The following is a 20,808-nucleotide window of genomic DNA, read 5'->3' on the forward strand; positions in this document are numbered from 1 at the left end:
CTGGAGTCAGGTCAAGACCCCGATGAGGACGACGGGCATGCAGTTGAGCGTCCCTGAGATGGTTTCTGACAGTTTGTGCAGAAATTGTTTGGTTGTGCAAACCAATTGTTCCAGCAGCTGTCTGGGTGGCTGGTCTCAGACGATCTTGGAGGTGAACCTGCTGGATGTGGAGGTCCTGGGCTGGTGTGGTTACACGAGGTCTGCGGTTGTGAGGCCGGTTGGATGTGCTGCCATATTCTCTGAAACGCCTGTGGAGACGGCTTATGGTTGAGAAATGAACATTCAATGCACGGGCGACAGATCTGGTTGACATTCCTGCTGTCAGCATGCCAATTGCACGCTCCCTCATTGCTTGTGGCATCTGTGGCATTTTCCTGTGAGACAAAACTGCACATTCCAGGGTGGCCTTTTGTTGTGGGCAGTCTGAGGTACACCTGTGCACTACTCATGATGTCAGATCAGCATCCTGATGTGGCACACCTGTGAGGTGGGATGGATTATCTCAATATGGCAGATGTGCCCACTACCACACATTTGGACTGATTTGTGACCACTGTTTGGGAGGGATGGTTATATTGTGTATCTGGAATGAATTTTAGGTCTCTACATCCATCCCATGGGGAATGGGAGCAGTAACAAAGGTGTTGCGTTTATATTTTTGTTGAGTGTATATTTAAAAAATTCAACTAAATAAAATAAGTTTACATTATATTTGGGATTTGTAGAAAGTGAGTAAAAGTATATCATGGCCAGAGTTTCAGCAAAACAATAAAAATACTTGGAGTGAGGCTCTGTACGAATTCATTCATTCAAATGTTAACCCTAAACCTACAATTCAGGAATAAAATGCATTATTATTATTATTAGATTACTTTCTCTCTGGCAATTTAATGATACATGCTCAAAAGGTACCTTACCTGTGAAGACATAAATGTTATCATACACTGATCATCCGTAACATTATCACCACTGACAGGTAACGTAAGTAACACTGATCATCTCTTCATCATGGCACCTATTATTTGGTGAAATATATTTTGTCCAGCAAATGAACACTTTGTCCTCAAAGTTGATGTGTTAGAAGCAGGAATTGTACTGGATAAATGACTGGGTCAGAGCATCTCTAAAACTACTCTTGTGGGGTGTTTCTGCACTGCAGTGCTCAGTATCTAACAAAAGTGGTCCAAGGAAGAAACAGTGGTGAGTCAGTGACAGGGTCATGAGAGGGGAGTGGGCTCGTGTGGTCCGATCTAACAGACAAGCTACTGAAGTTCACGGTGGTTCTGATAGAGAAGTGTCAGAATAGACAGTGCATCACAATTTGTTGTCTATGGGCTGTATAGCTACGGAGCAGTCAAGGTGTCCGTGCTGACCCCCGTCTACTGCTTAAAGCGCCACCAACAAAAAAATGTTCTTGTCTTAGTTTTTATGACATTATAATAAAAATTTTACTACAGCACTGTTGGTTACATCATACTGCAGTCACAGTAGTGATATCAAATGGTTGGAATGATCGTTAAATTTAATATCAAGTTTACATGGTACTACTGTAAATTGTAAGCACCCTGTCACTGTATTTATCAGAATCACAAACTGCACCAGGATCATAAGCAAAACAGCCTAGAAAAAAAATGCTAAGTGGTGTCAGAAATCCTCGGTTTTACAAACTGAGTCACGCTCATACATCCTGACGAATGAATGCACCTGTTATACACCTTCCCTGTATTTTTCAGTGCCTGTTGTGTGTAATTATTCAGACATGAAACCACACAGTATTGAGATCAGTCGTGACAACTGAAAAATCATCATGGCTCACCCAGCTAAAAACATTAGCACAGCTAGAGAGAGAACCAGGAACCAGGAACACACTAGACTTTTTCACACCAGCCCATGGTTCCCTGTACGCCCCCTGAATTTCTAAAATTGGCTTCGTTTCCCCCGACACCCCCTGCCCAGTGTAGGTGCATTTGTGCCACAATGGGCTCTGCTGTATCTTTTCACTACTGGTGCAAAAACCACAACAGCCTGGGCTTGCCACATTTGGTGAAAAGCCAGTGCATAGAAGTTGTGTTTTTGCAGTTAGTGCCACATCCTAGCATGTTACTGCAAATGACTGGCTTAGAGGAAGACACCCCTCTGTGGCGTGTATGTTCCTGAGATCAGTTGTGAGAGAAAGCCGTGGACTGTCGTAGAAATGGTGGTACTCGGCAGATACTGAGGGTGTGATCACACGTACGGTTTGTTTCATTTGGTTCAGTCGTTTGGAAGTTTGTTACTGACAAAACTATTCACAGTGGTGACAAAGTAAAAGAGGACCCTTTAAGCCCAACTGCAATTACATTTAATGTCGAGATTTCCTCAATCCTGATAAACCCAATCTGATGAAAACACTGAAAACCATATCAAACCTAAACTGAAATTTGGTCTATTTAAATCAAGAACTGCCATAAATACAGAGACAACATTATCACTTGCACTGCTAATTAATAACCAGATCAAAAAGTACTGCTTTATATGTCATTTGACCTTTTTTTTTTTCCCAATTTAGACTCAAACTGTTTTTAAAAACCTGAAGTCTCATTTACACTGCATTGTAATGGATTTAACTGTACTATTGTTTAACTGTATATTATGCTTTTGTCTTGTTTGCTTGTTGTCTTGTTCTCTCCTTTTTTCTGAAGCAAAGTTTGCTTTCATGCTGTTTAGGAGGCACATGTGCATCTTTGTCTTCTATCTTCTGTGGAAAAACCAAAAAAAAAAAACCAAAATATGAGAAAGTCCAGATGAGCCAAATTGGGCTTTCCCATGCATTGAAACATTAGCCTTAATTTTTCTCTTGTGCCTATTATCATACAGCAGCATACAATCAGAGCTATCATTCAGAGTGAGAGGGAAAGTTATTACACAGGAAAAATAGGATCCTACCGCAGTAAGATCAAATTCAGCGCAGTCCTGGTCCATCCAGGCTTAAATTTTATTCACATTTTCTAAGAAACAAAAAAAAGATGATCCAAGAAAAAAAAATCCTGGCTGTCTGAGAAAAGACCTTAATAAATGAACTTTACTTAATAGATGTGATATGTTCTCTTTGGTGTATTCAGTGTTATTCTCTTGCATTTTGTTTCTATAAAATATGGTCCTTTGTGGCTTCGGTTTGATTTCATTTGTTTTTTGTTACTATATTTGCATTTAACAGTAGCTCTCAACATAACGCATATGACTGACATTACCCATATGGAAAAGAAACTTATAAAAGACTTGCATAAGATGTGGCCTACTTCATATAGTGAATCATGTAAGGCTTATATGATTTTCTCATGAAAGTGGCCACTTTCTCATTACTTTCATATATTGTTTTAGTAAGTATCCAAAACATAAGAATTTCATTTATATAATTTTTCAAGGGATCTTATATCTGTTTTCACTCTTGTATGCTTTTCATACAAGTTTCACACAAGACAGATGCAAACTTTATAAGATTTATATATTTATATATATCTTTTCCATATGGGTAACACTCGCTAACAAGACTAACATAGAATCCTGTTAACAAGTAATTAATCAGTCCTGCTGTCAACGCAGGCTACCGAAAGCATATTTTTACTTTAGCCTAGTTTTCTGTCTTTTACACACACAGTATATGCATGTATAGGAGCAGCTGCGGTTCTAAGACCTGTGCATAGTCAGCAGTACTTATCTTTGAGCAAATACTAATAAGGTCTAAACTAACCTGCTGATGGTAAGCAAGCAAGTAGTAGAAATGTCTAATTTGCAGAAGTTAAGGGTTTTTTTGGTCATAGTATTTAATTGTGGCCTGGGGATGGCACTGGAAAAGTTACTGAATCGGAGAGCCAACTCATTAGAGACATCCTGCTGTGACAAAAAATGTCTGTGGACTTAATGGAAAATCATCCAATGGTTCTGGGGACAGTTTATCCAGACTCGGAAGCAAAAACTAGTCCTACACCCACTGTCACCCATGAATGCCAAATGTATGGTGACAATGGGTGTGAAAAGTCACAAAAGTCAGTAGGTTTTATCTTCCAAGGACGCTTAAACGTTTGTATGCCAGAACAACGTTTATAGAATGCCGTCAGTGTCAGTCGAACATTAACGTGGAGTCTTTCTTATATTTAAACTCAAACTTCGAGTTTCACCTGCTCTTCTAAAGGGCTCTATCACCCGTTTGATTTCTGTAAAAGATTTTTTCACACTGTATAATTGAAGATCCTTAGACAGCCTTATGTATTATGCTTGTATCCAATTGAAACCATCAAGTTGACAAAGTTAGTTTCGTCTTCTCAACTGCCTGAAAACTGTCAAAGTTCATTTCAGTGACTGACATGAGAAAACCACACTGCACTTAACTGAGTCTGTTGTTTTATTAATCGCCCTCTTGGTAGTCTGTCTGTGTCTGTCCATTTAAAAACATCCAAATATGAGCACCAGTCAGCGCTGCAGTTAGACTTAAGTTCTGTGACAGGCCCATATTTATTTCAGCCATCTGCCTGAGTGTCTTTTCAAGCAGCTTCACTTTGGTTTTTGATAGATTAAAAAAGTATAACCTGCCTCGAATTTCCCAGAGGAACCCACCCGAGGGATTAATAAAGTTCTATCTAATCTAATCTAATCTAAAGATTTAGTCAGCCTTAAAAAGTTGCAGCTTTTATATGTTGTCTAAAACTGTGAAAAGATTTGTGCATTATTGTACTTTGTAGCCACCTGATATAAAGAGAACCAGATCTCACTTCAGAACAATTAGCACGAGAGAAAGATTATTCAAGTACTATTGACACACATGAGACAGAGTTTTCATGCTTCTCAGTAAATTGCTTTCAGAAGTGGTTGAGTGTGACTATGAGGGTGTTTTAGCTATGCTGAACTGAATTATGGACAGAGACTCCTTATTGATTTACTATAGTAGAAGCCAATGAGGACAAGAATGTATAATTTAACCGAGAGTATAGTCAGTACTACTGTATAACAAAGCTTCACCACCTCAGTCCTCTTCAGTAGATATTAAAGGATAAAAACTGTACAGTATGGCCTCATTTGAAGCGATTTATATAGGGCTGTAGCAGGCTTTTTCAAAGACTGCCTCATTCAGAATTTAATCCCAAGTGAACTGTTCTATTTTCCTTCATATCCCTTCATACCAGCTGTCTTGAAGCTAGGAAGAATAGCACCAATAAAGTAGGAAATCTGACCAGGGAAAAAAAGATGAATGTGCAATGTGACATTTACTACCAGATTTACTCAGGTGGAGTTCTTTCATAGATTTCCAGATCACAGTGGTGAGCTGGATGGCAGCTTCAGCCAGGCTGCTCCAAGTTTTTTACCTGGCAACTGGACCAACAACTTCAAACAACTGCCTTAAGCTAAACTGAATGTCCCTTTGCTCACTGGAGTTGATGATAGTGCACATTATTATACTGTGGTTATAGGTTGTTTGCCGTTTAACTGTGTTTTTTTGTGTGTAGTATTTTTGACGTGTGTGCGTGTGAGACAGTCAATCCTACAAACAAAAAACACAGATGTTCTCTTTTTAGTTCATCAAATAGAAGCTGAAGGGCTTGAATGCTTATGTTTCTTATTCACGAAGCAATGCAACAACCAAAACAACATGAACATATTCTACAAAAACAAAACAGTAACGGCACATGAAACTTGCTATAAAAACTAGAAGCTCAACATAAGCTTATTTCCATATTCTTTCCTTATTGTTTTGGGTCTGTATTCCTCGTGTCAACAGAAAGAAAGCTGTAATGTTCATTCTGCTTTTTAACAGAGCTTAAAAAAATGGATGTGAGGCAGAGCGAGAAAAACTTGTATGAATCTCTTCAGAGACTCAGCTCTTCTCTTTTCAGACAAAGACGTTAACTTGGCACCAAGGTGCTCTCATCTACAAACAAAAATCCAGCTACGTCTTTAAATGTAGATTAAAGTTTACTATCACAGCAACAGGATCATAGTATTTTTCAAGCCCAACAACAGTTCGTTTAGGATCTGGTATATATTCTGTAACTGTAGCTGACTCCTAATTATGCTCATAGTTGCGCGGTTCCAACTTCTTGTTTATTTATTGAATTTTGAGAATTCGCCTTGCTTCCCTGGCCGCCTGCCTGCTATATTTATATTGATCGGGCCTCTTCTCGTGTCTCTCAAAGGGCAGCAAGTTATCAAGCTCCTCGGGGCAGCATTAGGGTTTGTGCGAACATGTGCTGTGAGATACACATGTTGGTTTGAAATAGCTCACAGTCCTCATGTTTGTTTTCTTATTTGGAAATAGAATTTTTACTTACTTGTATGATTTCCCCTGCAATATAATAAGGATTAACTGCTATATTTTGTCTAACTATGGATTCCACTTTACATGGCTTTCATATAGAATAGTAGATTTTTGTTTCACTTTGTTTTCTTTGGCTTGTCAAGTGAGCATCAGGTTTACTTTTGACATTAGCTTATTCATTATAGTTTAGTATTTTATTTAGAGCTGCTAATTGTTTGTTGAAAACAGCAAATTTGCTGTACTATATTATTGCTGTCATACTCAACCAGTCACAACAGATGGCTGCCCCTACCTGAGCCTTGTTCTGCTGGAGGTTTCTTCCTGTTAAAAGGGAGTTTTTCTCTCTCACTGTTGCCAAGTCCTTGCTCAAAGGGAGTCATTTGATTGTTGGGGTATCCTCTGTATCATTGTAGGGTTTTTACCTTCAAGGCAAATGCTGTTATACTTTAAATTTTGTTGCTAATCATACACTTCTTTATACCTCTACCAGAGCTTTGCATTAAACAGTAATATCCAATATCATGTTGTAATGTGACTCACTTTTTAAGCTGTGATCAAGAAATGAAAATAATCTTCAACTTTCTGGCATTTGTGTTTCAGCTTCCAGCCTCCTACTTTGTTATCCACCGGGATGTCATTTGACATGCAGGCTATTTTCCAGCCAATGGTTTGTAGCATCACCACTGCCTATAAACATCTATACTTATTTTTTTCTTTAATCTTTATTTTCATCAAAAACTATTTCAGTGGTTATCACCTGTTGTTTGTTTTTAACTTTTGAAATCATACTTACTGTACAAATACTCAATAATAGGGATGAAATTAAGTATTTCTCTGAAGATTAATTGTGTGGTATCTTCCCTGTTTTATCACATGGAATAACTTAAACACAACATGCTAAATAATGAGTCTTTTACAGCAGGTGGATATTTTTTGCTGGCCAAAGTAGCTTCTTCCCGATTTGCCATACACGTAATGGCGTGAGGTTGTTAATTATCCTATCATCTTTCCTGCAAAAGTGTTCTCTGTAAGTGTCTTTCTTAAAATGTTGTGTTCTTCCTTCAAGATGAGTCATCTTATTTAAGATTTGGTTCCACATCCTTTGCAGCAAACAACTCATACAACTCCTCCACTGCCCCACTCTTTGTTTTAGCATCAAATTTTCTGCCGCTTGATCAAACATGAAGCCTTTGTTTTTGCTTACCACAAAATCATTATCTAATCTCTGCAGATCAACGAGGACTTGGAAGGAGAGCTCCAGTTTGCATCAGCTCTGGGTCCCTTCTTTGTGCCCATCAGATGCACTGTAAAGAAATGTATTGTGAGTAGTGAGCTATAGCCAAAGTTTTTGGTAATTACAGATAACTGCTAATTCTGATTTCATAAGCTTGCGTCTTGTGTGTATTTTGTGATGTGAATTTCTTGTCCAGTCTTGCTGTAGCTTTTTACCCTTATAAATTTAGCTCTAATAATTATTTAGGGAAATGAATTTGTGGCTAAACCAATCACACTGCATGGTCACACCACAGAAAAAAAACACTGACTGCCTTTTTATTTTTGCTCACTGTCTTATTTAATCAGCTTTCTGTGAATTAATGTATGTAAAACTATGTACTTTGCCTGGCAGCTGTTCACTGACATTGCTAATTACAGGATGTGACTATACTCTTTCTCTAGCTGAAGGTTGACAGCCAGTTTATTGACTTTGGTTCGCACGTTGTGGGCCAGACTATTTCACGGACCATCACACTGACCAACAAGGGTGCACTGGCCACGCATTTCAGCCTGGACAGCTCCACATGTCTCAGTCCAGAAACGAGCTACGTCCAGATGCCACCACAGGTCTCTACCAACACATATGAGGTCAGCTGTTTATGTGGACTGTAAGAGTTAATGTTTCTTGGATACATTAAAGGAGAAACTCCAATATAGCTAATAAAAAAGTCAATTGTTCCTGCTTTTTTTCCATATACATTATACTGCTATTTTGTCTGTAGATTGAACAAGCAAAAGATTTTGAAACCACTGAAAAAAATTGGCATTCATTATTTTCACATGAGAGAATTCCAAAGCTTCTGTCTCAGGATGACCAGATATTATGGGTAAAAATAAATGAATATATTTGCCTGTTTGTTTATCTGAATAAGGCATCCAGTCAAAACACAGCAACTAACAACCAGAACAGCCCTGAATCCATTGATGCTGAAGATGTCCAATCAAAGCTACAGAGTCGGGAGCTCTCTGCAGGAGAACAGCAAGAACAATCAGGTAAAATATGGACACACACATGACATGATTATCCATCACAGTTTGTGTCCTGAACTAGAAAAACTGAAATCTAAACTACAATACATAATAGCATGAATTCAAAACTGGGCACTCTGTCTTTCTTTTCCCAAATGATTGTCAGTGTGTTTTACTCATGATAAGCACAGGACATGCTAAAATACCAGAATAGCAGTTTTTGATTCTTTGAGTAAAAAGTGCCCCAATGTTGACTGGAGAGACTGTAATGATTTTAGTTAATTTGGTTAATTTGTGCTCTAGTCCTGCTTTTTGGTGATAAAACTTCCCCTAGTGTTATAATCAGCTCATTTTTTTTGTCTAATGCATTTGTTTATGATCTTATTATTATTATTATTATGTCCTTACATGCAAAGTATTCTGACTCTGATTATTAGCCACAGAGTTAGGCTAATTTGTATTTAGTACTGTTTTCGCCAGGTATTAGCATGCTAACGCGCTAAACTAAGATGGTGAACAAGGTTAAATCAGTATATTGTATTCTGTCATTAGCATGCTGTGCAAACACAGCACCACCTTGGTGAGTGATTATAATATGTGGGAGACAGAGAGACAGTGTTACCCTGAAACAGTCTCTGGAAGGAAAATGAGGACTGACAACATCTCCTCGTGGTAGATGATTTCTTTTTTCCTCTGTCTCTCTATTCCTGTTAGGACATTGAGTCCTTGTAAGAACGAAAATAAAAGAACACACACACACAAAGCGGAGGGTTCACCTTGCTCTTACAGCTGGTGGCAACAAGGCATCTTCTCTTTCGTGTTCTCGCGGATCTGAAGTCTACATCACTGCACTCAGCACTTCCTGCTGCTGATGCTTTGATAAGCTGCTCAGTCTTTTGCCTCTGCTCTGCTGGCTTTGGAAATTCTGTGTTGAAGTGGCTCCGACTCTGTTTCTTTATTTTATCTCTATTGTCGAGAAAGGCTCTTGGATGTTGGACCAATTTTGAGGCTGTTGATGTTCCTTTCTGAAGCTGACTGTAGTACATTTTGTCCAATATGTTTTCTGTGTCACAGATTAGTAAATAAAGGTCAGATTGCAGATTGGCATAAAAATGTTCCACACGTGTCCAAGAGGAAAAACAGTGTTATTTGTCAGAGGGCCTATTTGTCTGGATTTAAATGATATTTCTAATTTTCCTCCAGCGTACACTAAAAATACTGCTACAATGAGGCCAAGTATTACTTCTTCTTACTTATCACTTATTACTCTGCTCTTCCATCAACCAATTACAGGTTCACCATTATTGTTTTAGTGTTAGTCCGTACAAGGTGCCCACTTAGAGTAACTGCTCAACAATAAAACTTTGAGATGACTTGCATTTGTGACTTTTATCTGTGTGTATGGCAGTGTCAGAGGGTGTGAAAACTGTTCCTGGAGCTTGTCTTTCATCTGATTTGGACACTCAGACAGACCAGACCCCCTCAGACTCCAGTGACATAAAACTAAGAGATGTAAGTTTTCAGTCCTACTTCAAAAAGGACACCGGCCCTCATGGACTGGGATTGGGGACCGCTGTTCTAAAGTATTCTTTTATCTATTAAATATCCAGAAATAGCATAGACTGGAAAATGCATAGACTTCTGTTAAGTAAGGTAACTATACAGAGTTTTGCAAAGTCATACCCCAAAAGCTCATTACGAGGTCGCAAGAAGCCCGGTCTTTTGTGCTGAAACACATTTTGCCTGGGCTAGTTACAGCTATACATTAATATTTATAGTCTGGTATACAATTGTTGCTAGTAGTAGTACTGTTATGTAATCTAGCTTTGGTGTTTCTGTGGTTTCATAGAAAAAACCCTCATGACTATGATATACTGGTAGTTTTTCAATATGTTGTTTTTTGAGATTCAGTAAATAACATATTGTATATTTGACTGCTCTTAGGAAGATAGAACAAGACTTGAGGATAGTCTTGTAGGAAGAAAGTCAGCATGTCTGTTCTAATAGCGACAGGCTGAATTAAATTAAAGTATTGAGTCAAGGGTGAGGGCTGTGAGTCAGTCAAAAATGGTCCATCTTCTTTGGAGCATGAATCTTCTTCTTGTCAAATCATAAAGGGACTGCATTTTTATAGCTGAGGTGCCAGAAATCTGCCCAGATTCTGAAAAATTTTGAGTGGAAAGTCGACATTTTGTCACTATTGTGTGTCGTTGAAAGACTCTGCTTCTCTGTTTTGTTTTTAGCAATGATGCTGTGTGTGCCTTGTGGCCCATGTGAAATTCTAGACTTTTCAGGGTTCATTACGTCTCTCTGGTGGGGGGCTAATGGTGCATCACCTCTCCCTCTGCTATTATTGCGACTGTGTGTGTTGCGTGCGCCTGCATGCCCTCGGCTCGATCGTTGTCATTTTGACTGATATTTTCACATTGTGTGGTTGAAGGCTGGTGTCTTAAATGGCAGATTATCCATCAAACTATCATGATGCCACAGTACTGAGGCACTTGCTGCATCATTGGTTTATTACTCATTTTCGTTTATTACGCTCTCACCACCTTGACAGTTTGCCTTCACTGTATGTACACGAGTGTATGCCTGCATACCTTTTAATGTTACATAACTGCACCACAGCTTTCACTTTCTCCTTCATGTATAGGAATACCTTTGTGTCATCAGGTAAAACTAAACTTTTGTCAGTATAAAGATGTGTAACTACACATTTAATGTAAGAGAAGTGCAGTATCAACAGTATGTCTGTCCATGTTCAGGTACGCGGGGGAGAGATCGGGTCATTTGAAAGTGTCAAACTGGAAATTATTTTCACTCCAACCATTCCAGGAGAGACCAGACTGGACTTCTCCTTTAAATTCTCTGATAAAACCATAAAACCAGTAAGAAACAGCTTGTTTTTTAGTCTTGTGAATTACTTAGGAAGCAGACACATTTATAGTTTACAAAGCCATAGAGTAAATGAATCAAATGATATGTTTAGTGCATGTGACTGAGGACTCATTCAAACAGATACCCATCCATGTGAGAGGTGTGGCAGTCAGCATGCCTGTATGGGTACTTCAGCCCAACATTGACCTAAAGATCTGCATGTTTGACCGCCTTTATCAAGACACCATCATTGTCCAAAGCAGGTAAGTCCCAGAGCCTGAGATGGTTGTAAACCTTCTCATCTGGTCAAGCTGATGTCCAGCTGTTTCACATTTAGAAGGAGCTCATTACTTTGATTCAGAAGGTCTACACATCAACCTCTTATGCACAAGTGACAGTTTATTACAATTTGTTGAATGCTTACACAATGTAGTGGTCTTTAATGCTAAGTATTGGAACAAAATGTATAAAACCATTCGTTATCACTAGTTTCCAAGGTGATTTGCATCTGAAGTTAAAACAGTGACCAATTCAGAATTCATTAGATTTACATTATATCTTAGTTCTACGTGTATTTAAAAAAAAAAGCACAAAAAAAACAACACATTTTTTGTTTTTTGTTTGCAAAAAAAATAACTTAGCTACAACTTTCCCCACTCTCTTTAGAGTTTGTAAGAATTAACAAGGAAATGTTATAGAGTAGTTTCATAACTGAATACATTTTTTTAAAGGATAATAATGTTCAGTTAAGTACAGGACATCTCAAATAGTTTTGTATCTGAAACATTTAATGTTTATAGAAAACTAAAGCACCCTTGTATCTAGAGCTGGGCGATATAAGATTTTTTCATATCACGATATGTTTTTTTCATTTCAGGCGATAACGATATCTATCACGATATAAGCCAAATAACTATATTTGTAAGATTTAAATGTGCCGTTGCTCACAAGTAAAATGTGAAATAATCAGCAGCTTGTTTTTATTTAAATATTTATTTCCCATAATAAGTTCAACAGGGTAGATGTACTTAAGGAACATGAGACTTTTTCAGATAAATAAAGGCAAATATTGCAAACTACACAAAAGGCAGCCGCTAAAGCGTTTAAGTTTCAAAATAGAACAAACGAAACAGACTACTAAATTGTCAATTCCACTTAGAAACAAAATATTAATTCTAAAAATAAATCTTAGTTTGTTTTACAGAAGAACAGACAAAATTGACTAACTTTTGTCAATATCAAATAAACTGAGAACTAAAAGGAAATTCTCAATCTCTCCTTGTTGTATAGCTGAGCTTTTCAAACAGTTTTAACAGTTACTTTAGTCTGACAAAAGCCGAATGACAAATTAGCGCTTCCAGTCAGAGACTGAGGTTACGTCCACACGTACACGGGTATTTTTGAAAACGGAGATTTTCCGTTTTCGTTTTAAAAAATAATCCCGTCCACACATAAAGGGAGAAATGAAGGAAAACGCTGCTATGAACATGCCAAAGCAGCAGGTGGAGCTAGATTCCTAACCGTGCAGAAATGTTGGCCAATCAGAAGTCTAGAAGCCTCGGTGGGAAAAAGTAAACAAAGCTGGGGCATAGAAGCAGAACCGAGTCGTATGTGTGGACGGACAGTAACTGTGTGTATATGTAAGCATTTAAACACTGCAGAGAGTAGAATTAACAGTAACAGTATTGTAGAAATTCATTTCACCGAAACAATAATGTGGCGCACAGTGTGACGTCAAAAAATGCGCACACCTTTGACGCTGCGTTTTCTCCGTTTTTCTAGTCCACACGTAAATGCAAAAACTGAGTTTTCAAAAATCTTCGTTTTCAGTGACCAAAAACGCCGTTTACGTGTGGACGAAAGGTGCAAACGCATAGAAAAATCTGCGTTTTCAAAAATACCCGGGTACGTGTGGACGTAGCGCATGCACCAGTTTATTGTATTTCCAGACTTGCTTTCGGCACAATTTACAGTGCACGCTACTCTGTTTTTTGTCAGACTTGAAATAGCCGAAATACCTTCACACTACGGAACTTCTATGGCTCTTCCGTTCGACAATCTCTCCGGCATTGGAACCATCATCTGTTTTCTCTTCGGTAACCTTCGGTCACGCTCGGTTGATTTTTCTAGTCGGCACACTCATTTCCTCCATTACCCGGGCGGTATGGTGGCTGGCTGCTTCCCAAACAAATACACATGTGCAGCTTGGCACTTGTGCTGTACGTAACAAGTCACGTGACGTGACGCTGCGGCTGTGATTGGTTCGGCTCTGCGGTACGTAATTTGGATTGGCTGCTCTTTTTTTTTTAAGAGGACAAGAGCGGCGATGTCTATCGCGATAGTTTAATTTTTCTATCGAGAAAAAGTTATATCGCGATACATATCGTTATCGTTCTATCGCCCAGCTCTACTTGTATCCATATCTTTGTAATAATCATCAGCGTTATGTGTTGTATTGCTAACAAGGCATGCTATTCTGCATGACCAATGACAACTAGAGTCTCAAGAAAAGTTAAGTGTAAGAGTTGTGAAGCTGACCTCAGCGTGGGATAAACAATGGCTTTTACCCTTCAGTCATAAAAGGCTGGTGTGTGTGTGTGTGTGTGTGTGTGTGTGTGTGTAATACTAGTTTAAGTCATTTTAATTACATGAGACTAAAGCCTAAACACTGTGTGAACAGTGTATAACAATAATATGACAGATTTAGACATACAATAGTAATATGACAATATAAGGTACCTGTCTCTGGGTAAAGTGCAATATGAAACAATTTAGTACCATGTTTATATGCATGTCAGTTAAGAGTGTTATTATAATAGCCACTTTTGTAGACATTTAACCAACGCAACATTATGCAACAGGTGGCCTGTTAAAGCGTCTTCATCACAATAAAATGTCTAATTTGGTAGAAAGACTATATAGATAGCCATGACAGCATATGGCAGAGAAACAGATTATGCTCTGTTCCAGTATGTGATGCAAGAATACTGCTTAAGGCTTGTTTAACATTATGGTGGCATTTAATACATAGAGGGAAAGATCTGTGTTTCTTTCTTTAGACGTTTTTCAAATATATGCCCAGACTGATAAAAAAAAAAGCACGTGGAATTTATCTTTTTGAAAGTCAGTGGATGCACTAAAAGCATATGAGAACATATAAGCACATAGCTGTCTTTGTAAGAGCTGTGCAAAGTCAGTGTGATGTGAACCAATGCTTTTCTCTGTACTGCAGCGTATTACTGTGAAAATTGCCTAATGCACAGCCAGTAGACATGTGTTTCTAGGAAACAAGTCATGCAAAAAGAAGTACACTGCCCGGGTTTACAAAAACAACATAACTTCAGTAAATTCATGAACACCAAATCCTAAAAAGTGGTTGTCCCCTCAGTGTTTTACAAAATACATACAAGAGTGAGGCCAGCAGGGTAATGATTTTTACTAAATAGCCCTTTCATCCACCCAGCCCATATAAGTCTCTTAACTGTTGCCTATATTGTTAGAATATTATTTTAACTGAAGGAATGAAATGCATCTTAAAGTTTATATTTTTAACAAGATATACGAAACCCTCAACCTAGAAATGAGTGGTGCATGTCATATTCCCATTTTATTTGTTGCTATGCTCAGAAACATCCTTGAAATAGAGTTTGGAAAGTGGCGTGGACTGCTGATGTAGCATGCTGGCTTATCTGCTGAATGCACTACTAAAACTCCCTCATATACTCAGTCTCTGCCAAAACAGACATTTTCACAGCAAAACGGCTCAAGGAAATCCCTTAAAATTGACAGGGCCCGCTTACTTTTCAGTCCAACATCAAACTCTCCGCCTAACTACGCTTACAGCCAAGTAGCGCTTTGAGACATTTAACAATTCAACGCGTGGATGAAATATAATAGAGATGAATTAACGGATAAATGTTCCTAAACAAAGCATGGCATCGCCACAGTCCTCTTTGACCGATACTGTAGCACAGAACAGAAGTAAATCCTCTTTGATTATGGATGTGATGCATTATGATGAGCACATGAGGTTAGGAATACACCAGGGGCAGTAGCATTTGCAGCAGTGAGGTCCATCACCTAGCCAGTCATTGTGTCACATCATGTGGGGGAGGTAGTGCATGTGTGGGGGTAGGGGATTTGTGACAAATGCCATCTGGTCCGCTGGCACACCAGCACGTGTGACAACATGACGATGACAGTGTCAGTGTGAAGTGCAGCTTTTAAAGTTAAAAATAATGCTAATGCTTGCACCAGCAAACCGTGCAATATGTCACTCTGCCTCCAAGACAATAATTTGAACACAAAATAGCTTGGCAGGCTTTTGGGGGGAAAACAATAGGAGAGCTGCTGCTTTCATCATGGAATTTGTCACTTTTTTTTTCTTTAAGTAGTTAGTAGATATCCCACAAGTCCTCCCAAGTTTGTGACAGATTTTTTAAGAGAAAAGCACAAAGCATAATTGAATATGTCCATCTTGTCTGTGAGCCAGTGATTGGAATATCACTCCTACTAATTGAAAGTATTTTTTTAGGAAGCTTTAAAATGTGCAGTGTTTGACTTTGGCTTGTGAGCCGGTGATTGGAATACTCTGAACACAGTTGGCAGGGTGTTTTCTTTTTTAATATTTCAAACACTCAGCCCCGACTTTCAAATACTCCTTTGCTGGCACCAGATGGGGAGTTGAGCGCTCCTGCCCAAACCCAGCCACAAAAACACAACCACGCTGCTTCTTTATTTCACAAAGCCTTCTGTCCTTGATTTTTCTCCCTTTTCTATATTTCTAATGCGCCAACTGTACCTTATCTTAGTCTCAGTCTGAGACCTGTTTAGTTTGGCCTGAGGAATGAGATCAAGTTAACCTTTTTTCTTTACTTTTTATGTGAAAATAGCAACATACAGTAAATACTTATAAAGAAAACAGTTCTTCTGGCAGGTTAGTTTTATTTATATATAATATGTGGGATAAAAGGAGACAGTGCTGCATTATGGGGACAGTTGCCTAGAGCGCTTGCCATGAAGGCTTGGTCTCCCATGGGGCTTTGGAGTACATGTGGAGTATGCAAGCACAGCCACCTGTCTCTTTTAAGAAAAGGCAGAGCCACTGCTGCAGCCGTGGGCACTCGGAGTCCAGGCACTTGGTTATTCAGCACTCTATGTAGACTCAGCATGAGTAACCTCTCTGCAACATGACCTGATATCATTCCCACTAAACCTTGATGATTGTAATGAGTAGCATTATTATGTGGCTCTAATAAAAGAAAGTTTAACTTTTTAGGACTATTTTTACGGAGCCCCCAAAGGGTCACAGTGGGAGTTTTTTACAGACGTTTCATAGCCTGCTGGAGCTTCTGTGAATCACTAAGGCAGTAAAAGGTTGTGTTTTTATGTTGCCTCTCTTTGCTGCATTATTCTTGATAAGAGACATGAGCTCTTTTGTCCATTCGCCTAACCTAGCATTTGCTTAAAGTTTTTGGCACTGAAGAGTAGAAACTGATGTTAAATATAGTGAAAGAACATGAAAAAAGTTACTAGCTAGATTAATTTATATAGTAACTGCCTAAAACTAGCCCAGGCAGGCATCCAACTGCAAGTAGTTCCAGTGATTTTTATTTAACTTGTTATAAAGAATGCATTATTGTTAAACCCACAGCACATGCATGAGACCACCTGCATAAACTAAACCAAACCCAGAGGAAATATCATATCTATAGTCATATATTCAACACTATTTTCACTTTGTCTTCACTCTGGTGATGTTGTTTGATAGTGTGGAGGTTAGGTCTGTGCGTCAAGTTCTTTCACGCAAAATGGGAATGCCGTTTTGTTATGGACCTTCCTTCACTTCTTCAAACTGTTGTACATATTTAAAATTGATCATGTGTATCTTAAAGTTGCTGTTATGCAATAACATGCAAACCTTTACTTCTTTTTTGCCTAAAATATCACTGCATTACACAGTATTAATACTTCTGTGGATTTCCACTAAGCATTGCTTCAAAAATAAACTGGTCACTGCCTGCCAGTAAAATCAAGACAGGTTGAGTTAAATGCCCATGTTAATTAAAATCCCTAATTACCCTAAATTGTTATGTAGCCATGATTATGCCTCTGCCAGCAATTTGAAGGCTGTCATTTAGCTGGCATAAAGATAGCAACTTAATATCCCCCAAGTGTCCCTGTGAGTCCTTGCCTCGGGGAAACAACCATCTGGCTGACCTCCCTGTTCAAAGTGGACCAGTTCTTTTGAGAGGAGAATCAAATAATGACGGGTCCCTCAGTCTATTTGGCCACAGCTCGCTAAAGGCTCACCTTTGTGTCTTTTGAAGATGAAAGCAAGCACAACAAAATATTATGTATACACGTGTCACCTCCAGCAAACTGTGTTTTCAGCTTGTCTGTACTGTCATTGTTTTTTGAAGGTGTGGGCTGTATTGGATGTGTTGGAGAAATTCCCAAGGTGACGAGCCATTTATATCACAAGCCTCAGCTATAACTGAGGCTTGCAGCCACGGGCACAACCATCTGTTGAAGCTTGTGGAAATTAGGTCACTTAAATTATACTGATTTGGGGTAGATTTCTCCATAAAAGACATTTTCTGTGGGTGTCACTGAGACCAAATTCTTTCAGTACCTGCTGAGTCCTCGAAGGATAGCAGGTTTAAACAGGGTTTCATCATACTTTTGGTTATTACACTTGAAAGAGCAAAAAAAAGGGACTCATTTGGAGGCATGTTTGTCTGAGGAATCCAAAAACTAGAAGTTATAAAATTACCTGACAAACTTTACATTAACAGACGATACAATCCAATCTGGATTCCTTATTATGATCAGCCCAGCCTAGTCTTTAACTTCAGTTTTAATTCATCTGACACCAAATCATACAGGATATCTCAGTGCAATTCACATTTTTTAGAGAGAAACCCAACAATTCCCCTTTGAGCAACCACTTGGTGACAGTGTGAAAACAAAAAGAATCTAGCTTTTAACTAAAAAATGAATTAACCTCAAACAGAAGAAGTTTTAGGGCGAAATGTAAAATATATGTACATTGGGGAGGACTGAACCAATAAGCTCAACTCACTTTTGCTCATTATTAATTTTACCTCATTATAAGCTTTTTAATGTGGTCCTCCACAACAGCCCCTGCTTCTTATGTGGACGCTCAGACAGTTAATTGTCCATTCTGAGTATTTAACATCTGAGATCCGCTTCAGATAATGTGGAACTGCCATCTTTACCTTTATGTCAGTAAAATAAAGTATTCTTGTATATTGTTGCCTGTGTTTTATATATCATGGATTATGTATTTATATGTATATTTTTTGCATGGCAGAGCCAGCACAGCTTTGAAACTGACCTTTGAGGTATGTCAGGACATGAGGAAGCACATGGAAATCCTACCAAAGACCGGCTTCATCCAGGCTCAATCAAGCTTTAGTGCCCAACTGAAGTTCATCCCGAGGTAAGGAAGACACACAGAGGATGCAATGATAATGGAACCACTGGAGCAGTGATAATCTTATTTTAGAATAACCTTGTTAAGATTCTCTCAGCCTTCTATGAAAGTGCAAACTGTTTCACCCCAAAGAGAAGTTGTAATATATTTTGATCCTGGCTTACAGTTTTGTGTAATCTGCTTCTTAAAAAGGGTAAACAGTTTTTCTGTGGAAAAGCTGCTGTAGATTATGTACGCTGCACACTTAATGTTTTAAAAAAGCAGGTGATTATAGTAAAGAAGAAATCGATACACTGTTATGACAGGACAGTTCATGTTCATTTTAAAAGCTTCTAAGAACAAAAACTACAACTGTTAATTTAGCTAACTTATCATATTAGCCTACTGTTGGTGTTAGCCATTTTGCACATACGAAAACAGTTCAACAAAAGTCAACATGCATATCAATTTCTGTGAACCAGATAAATCTTATTACTTAATACTGCTTTACCTGTTTAGCTGATATCCTTCCACTTATGCCCACTGACTAGGGATTATAGAAAGCTAGATCACAGGTTGTTGAAGTGAACAATGTTAACAGTGCTCTCTTGCTCTCCAGGCTGCAAAGTGGGAAATAAACTACCGGTTTTCTCTCACTCTGTTTTATCAACTACTATCCATGTACCCTGGGCAACTTAGCTTCCATCTGTGCCTCACAGTCAGTGCTATAGTGGATTAATGTGCACTACAATTATTAAGTATAACACAGCCCACCATCTCAACCCTCATTTGCCAGTTTAAGCCGCCTGGTTTAATAGCTTTTGTGGCGGAAAACAATGAACAAAATAGTTAAAGAAGCTGTGATGAGCACTCACTGCGTCGATTTTACACAACAATTTATGCTAGCTTACTTTTTGTCTATAAATCGTGTTTCCCTGTGTTGTGGCTGGCTACAGAAATCTGTTGTGATATTGTTACTAGTTTACTACAACGCTTTTTTGACACAATTCCCTTTTCCAAAGCAAGTAAACGGAGGAGTCTTACAGAGTTACAAAAGGCAACAATCTGAAGCCTGTCAGCAGCCAGCAGGTATAAAAGAGTTTGTACAACACACCTGCCCTCTAATCGCAGGGGCATGAAGGCTTGTGATAATGGTTTCTAATGACTTTGAAGGATGTGGTAATTCTTTCAAGAACAATACAGGCTCTATATTTAGATGGAGAGCCAGGAGCTGAACTGTGGTTTGAATGCCAGGAGAGCGGACAAGGGGACCCCCAGGGCAAATATGAGAGGCGTGCGGTAAAAACTCTGTGTGGGTGTCAGTATTCTTCTGCCCACACTCCTTTTTTTTCTCGTTTCACAGTTCAACAGCCTTGCGTATTGATAACTGAAAAGACATTTGTGTATGCATAAATAAATAAATAAATAACAGGAGGTCATTTTCGTTGCAAATGACAAAAGTTAAGGGCATGCAGTGGTCATCGTACAGTAGGGTGGCAGTAGAGGAAAGTGGGAAAATGTCAGTAATCTGGCTTAGCGAATCAGCAAAGGTTTTTAATGCGAGGATTAGAGTCCAGCTTTACTTGTGCTGCTGCTGAGATGGTGCATCCTTCATGAGCACTAACACAACTACAGCTTCACCCCCTCCCTACTCGCTCTGTATCACACTTCATCACTCCATCTCTCTCTCTGTCTCTCTCTCCTGCTTCTGTGGCGTCTTCTCCCACTCGCTCACACATACTTCTCTTTTTCCTGGCCTATCACCTCTGTGCTTAATTATACTTCTTTCTCTTTGGGTTTTTCTCTCTCTCTGCAGTCCTCTGTGTTTCTGTGCTCTTTCACTTCTCCAGCTCTAACTCTGCATTTATTCTGCCTCTTTTTGTTAGTATCAAGCTCCTCTCATCCCTCAATGCATTCACGATTCACCACTGCTTATATGATGGTCCTGAATCTGCTTATA

The 20,808-nt window shown here is 38.8% G+C and overlaps 1 protein-coding gene across 1 annotated transcript in view; it reads left to right on the forward strand.

The window, feature by feature from the left end:
* Positions 1–20,808, forward strand: part of cfap74 (cilia and flagella associated protein 74) — a 54,129-nt gene that overhangs the window by 11,030 nt on the left and 22,291 nt on the right. The window contains exons 15-22 of the mRNA XM_085443357.1: positions 6,890–6,956; positions 7,521–7,610; positions 7,967–8,152; positions 8,437–8,557; positions 9,942–10,045; positions 11,299–11,421; positions 11,552–11,673; positions 18,747–18,875. Of these exons, the coding sequence (XP_085299483.1) occupies positions 6,890–6,956; positions 7,521–7,610; positions 7,967–8,152; positions 8,437–8,557; positions 9,942–10,045; positions 11,299–11,421; positions 11,552–11,673; positions 18,747–18,875 (942 nt within the window). The remainder of the gene's footprint in view (positions 1–6,889; positions 6,957–7,520; positions 7,611–7,966; positions 8,153–8,436; positions 8,558–9,941; positions 10,046–11,298; positions 11,422–11,551; positions 11,674–18,746; positions 18,876–20,808) is intronic.

This window comes from Copadichromis virginalis, linkage group LG20 (genome assembly GCF_057382275.1).
Source record: "Copadichromis virginalis isolate Kocher_CV1m ecotype Utaka linkage group LG20, C_Virginalis_male_GT1.1, whole genome shotgun sequence".
Taxonomy (NCBI): Eukaryota; Metazoa; Chordata; class Actinopteri; order Cichliformes; family Cichlidae; genus Copadichromis; species Copadichromis virginalis.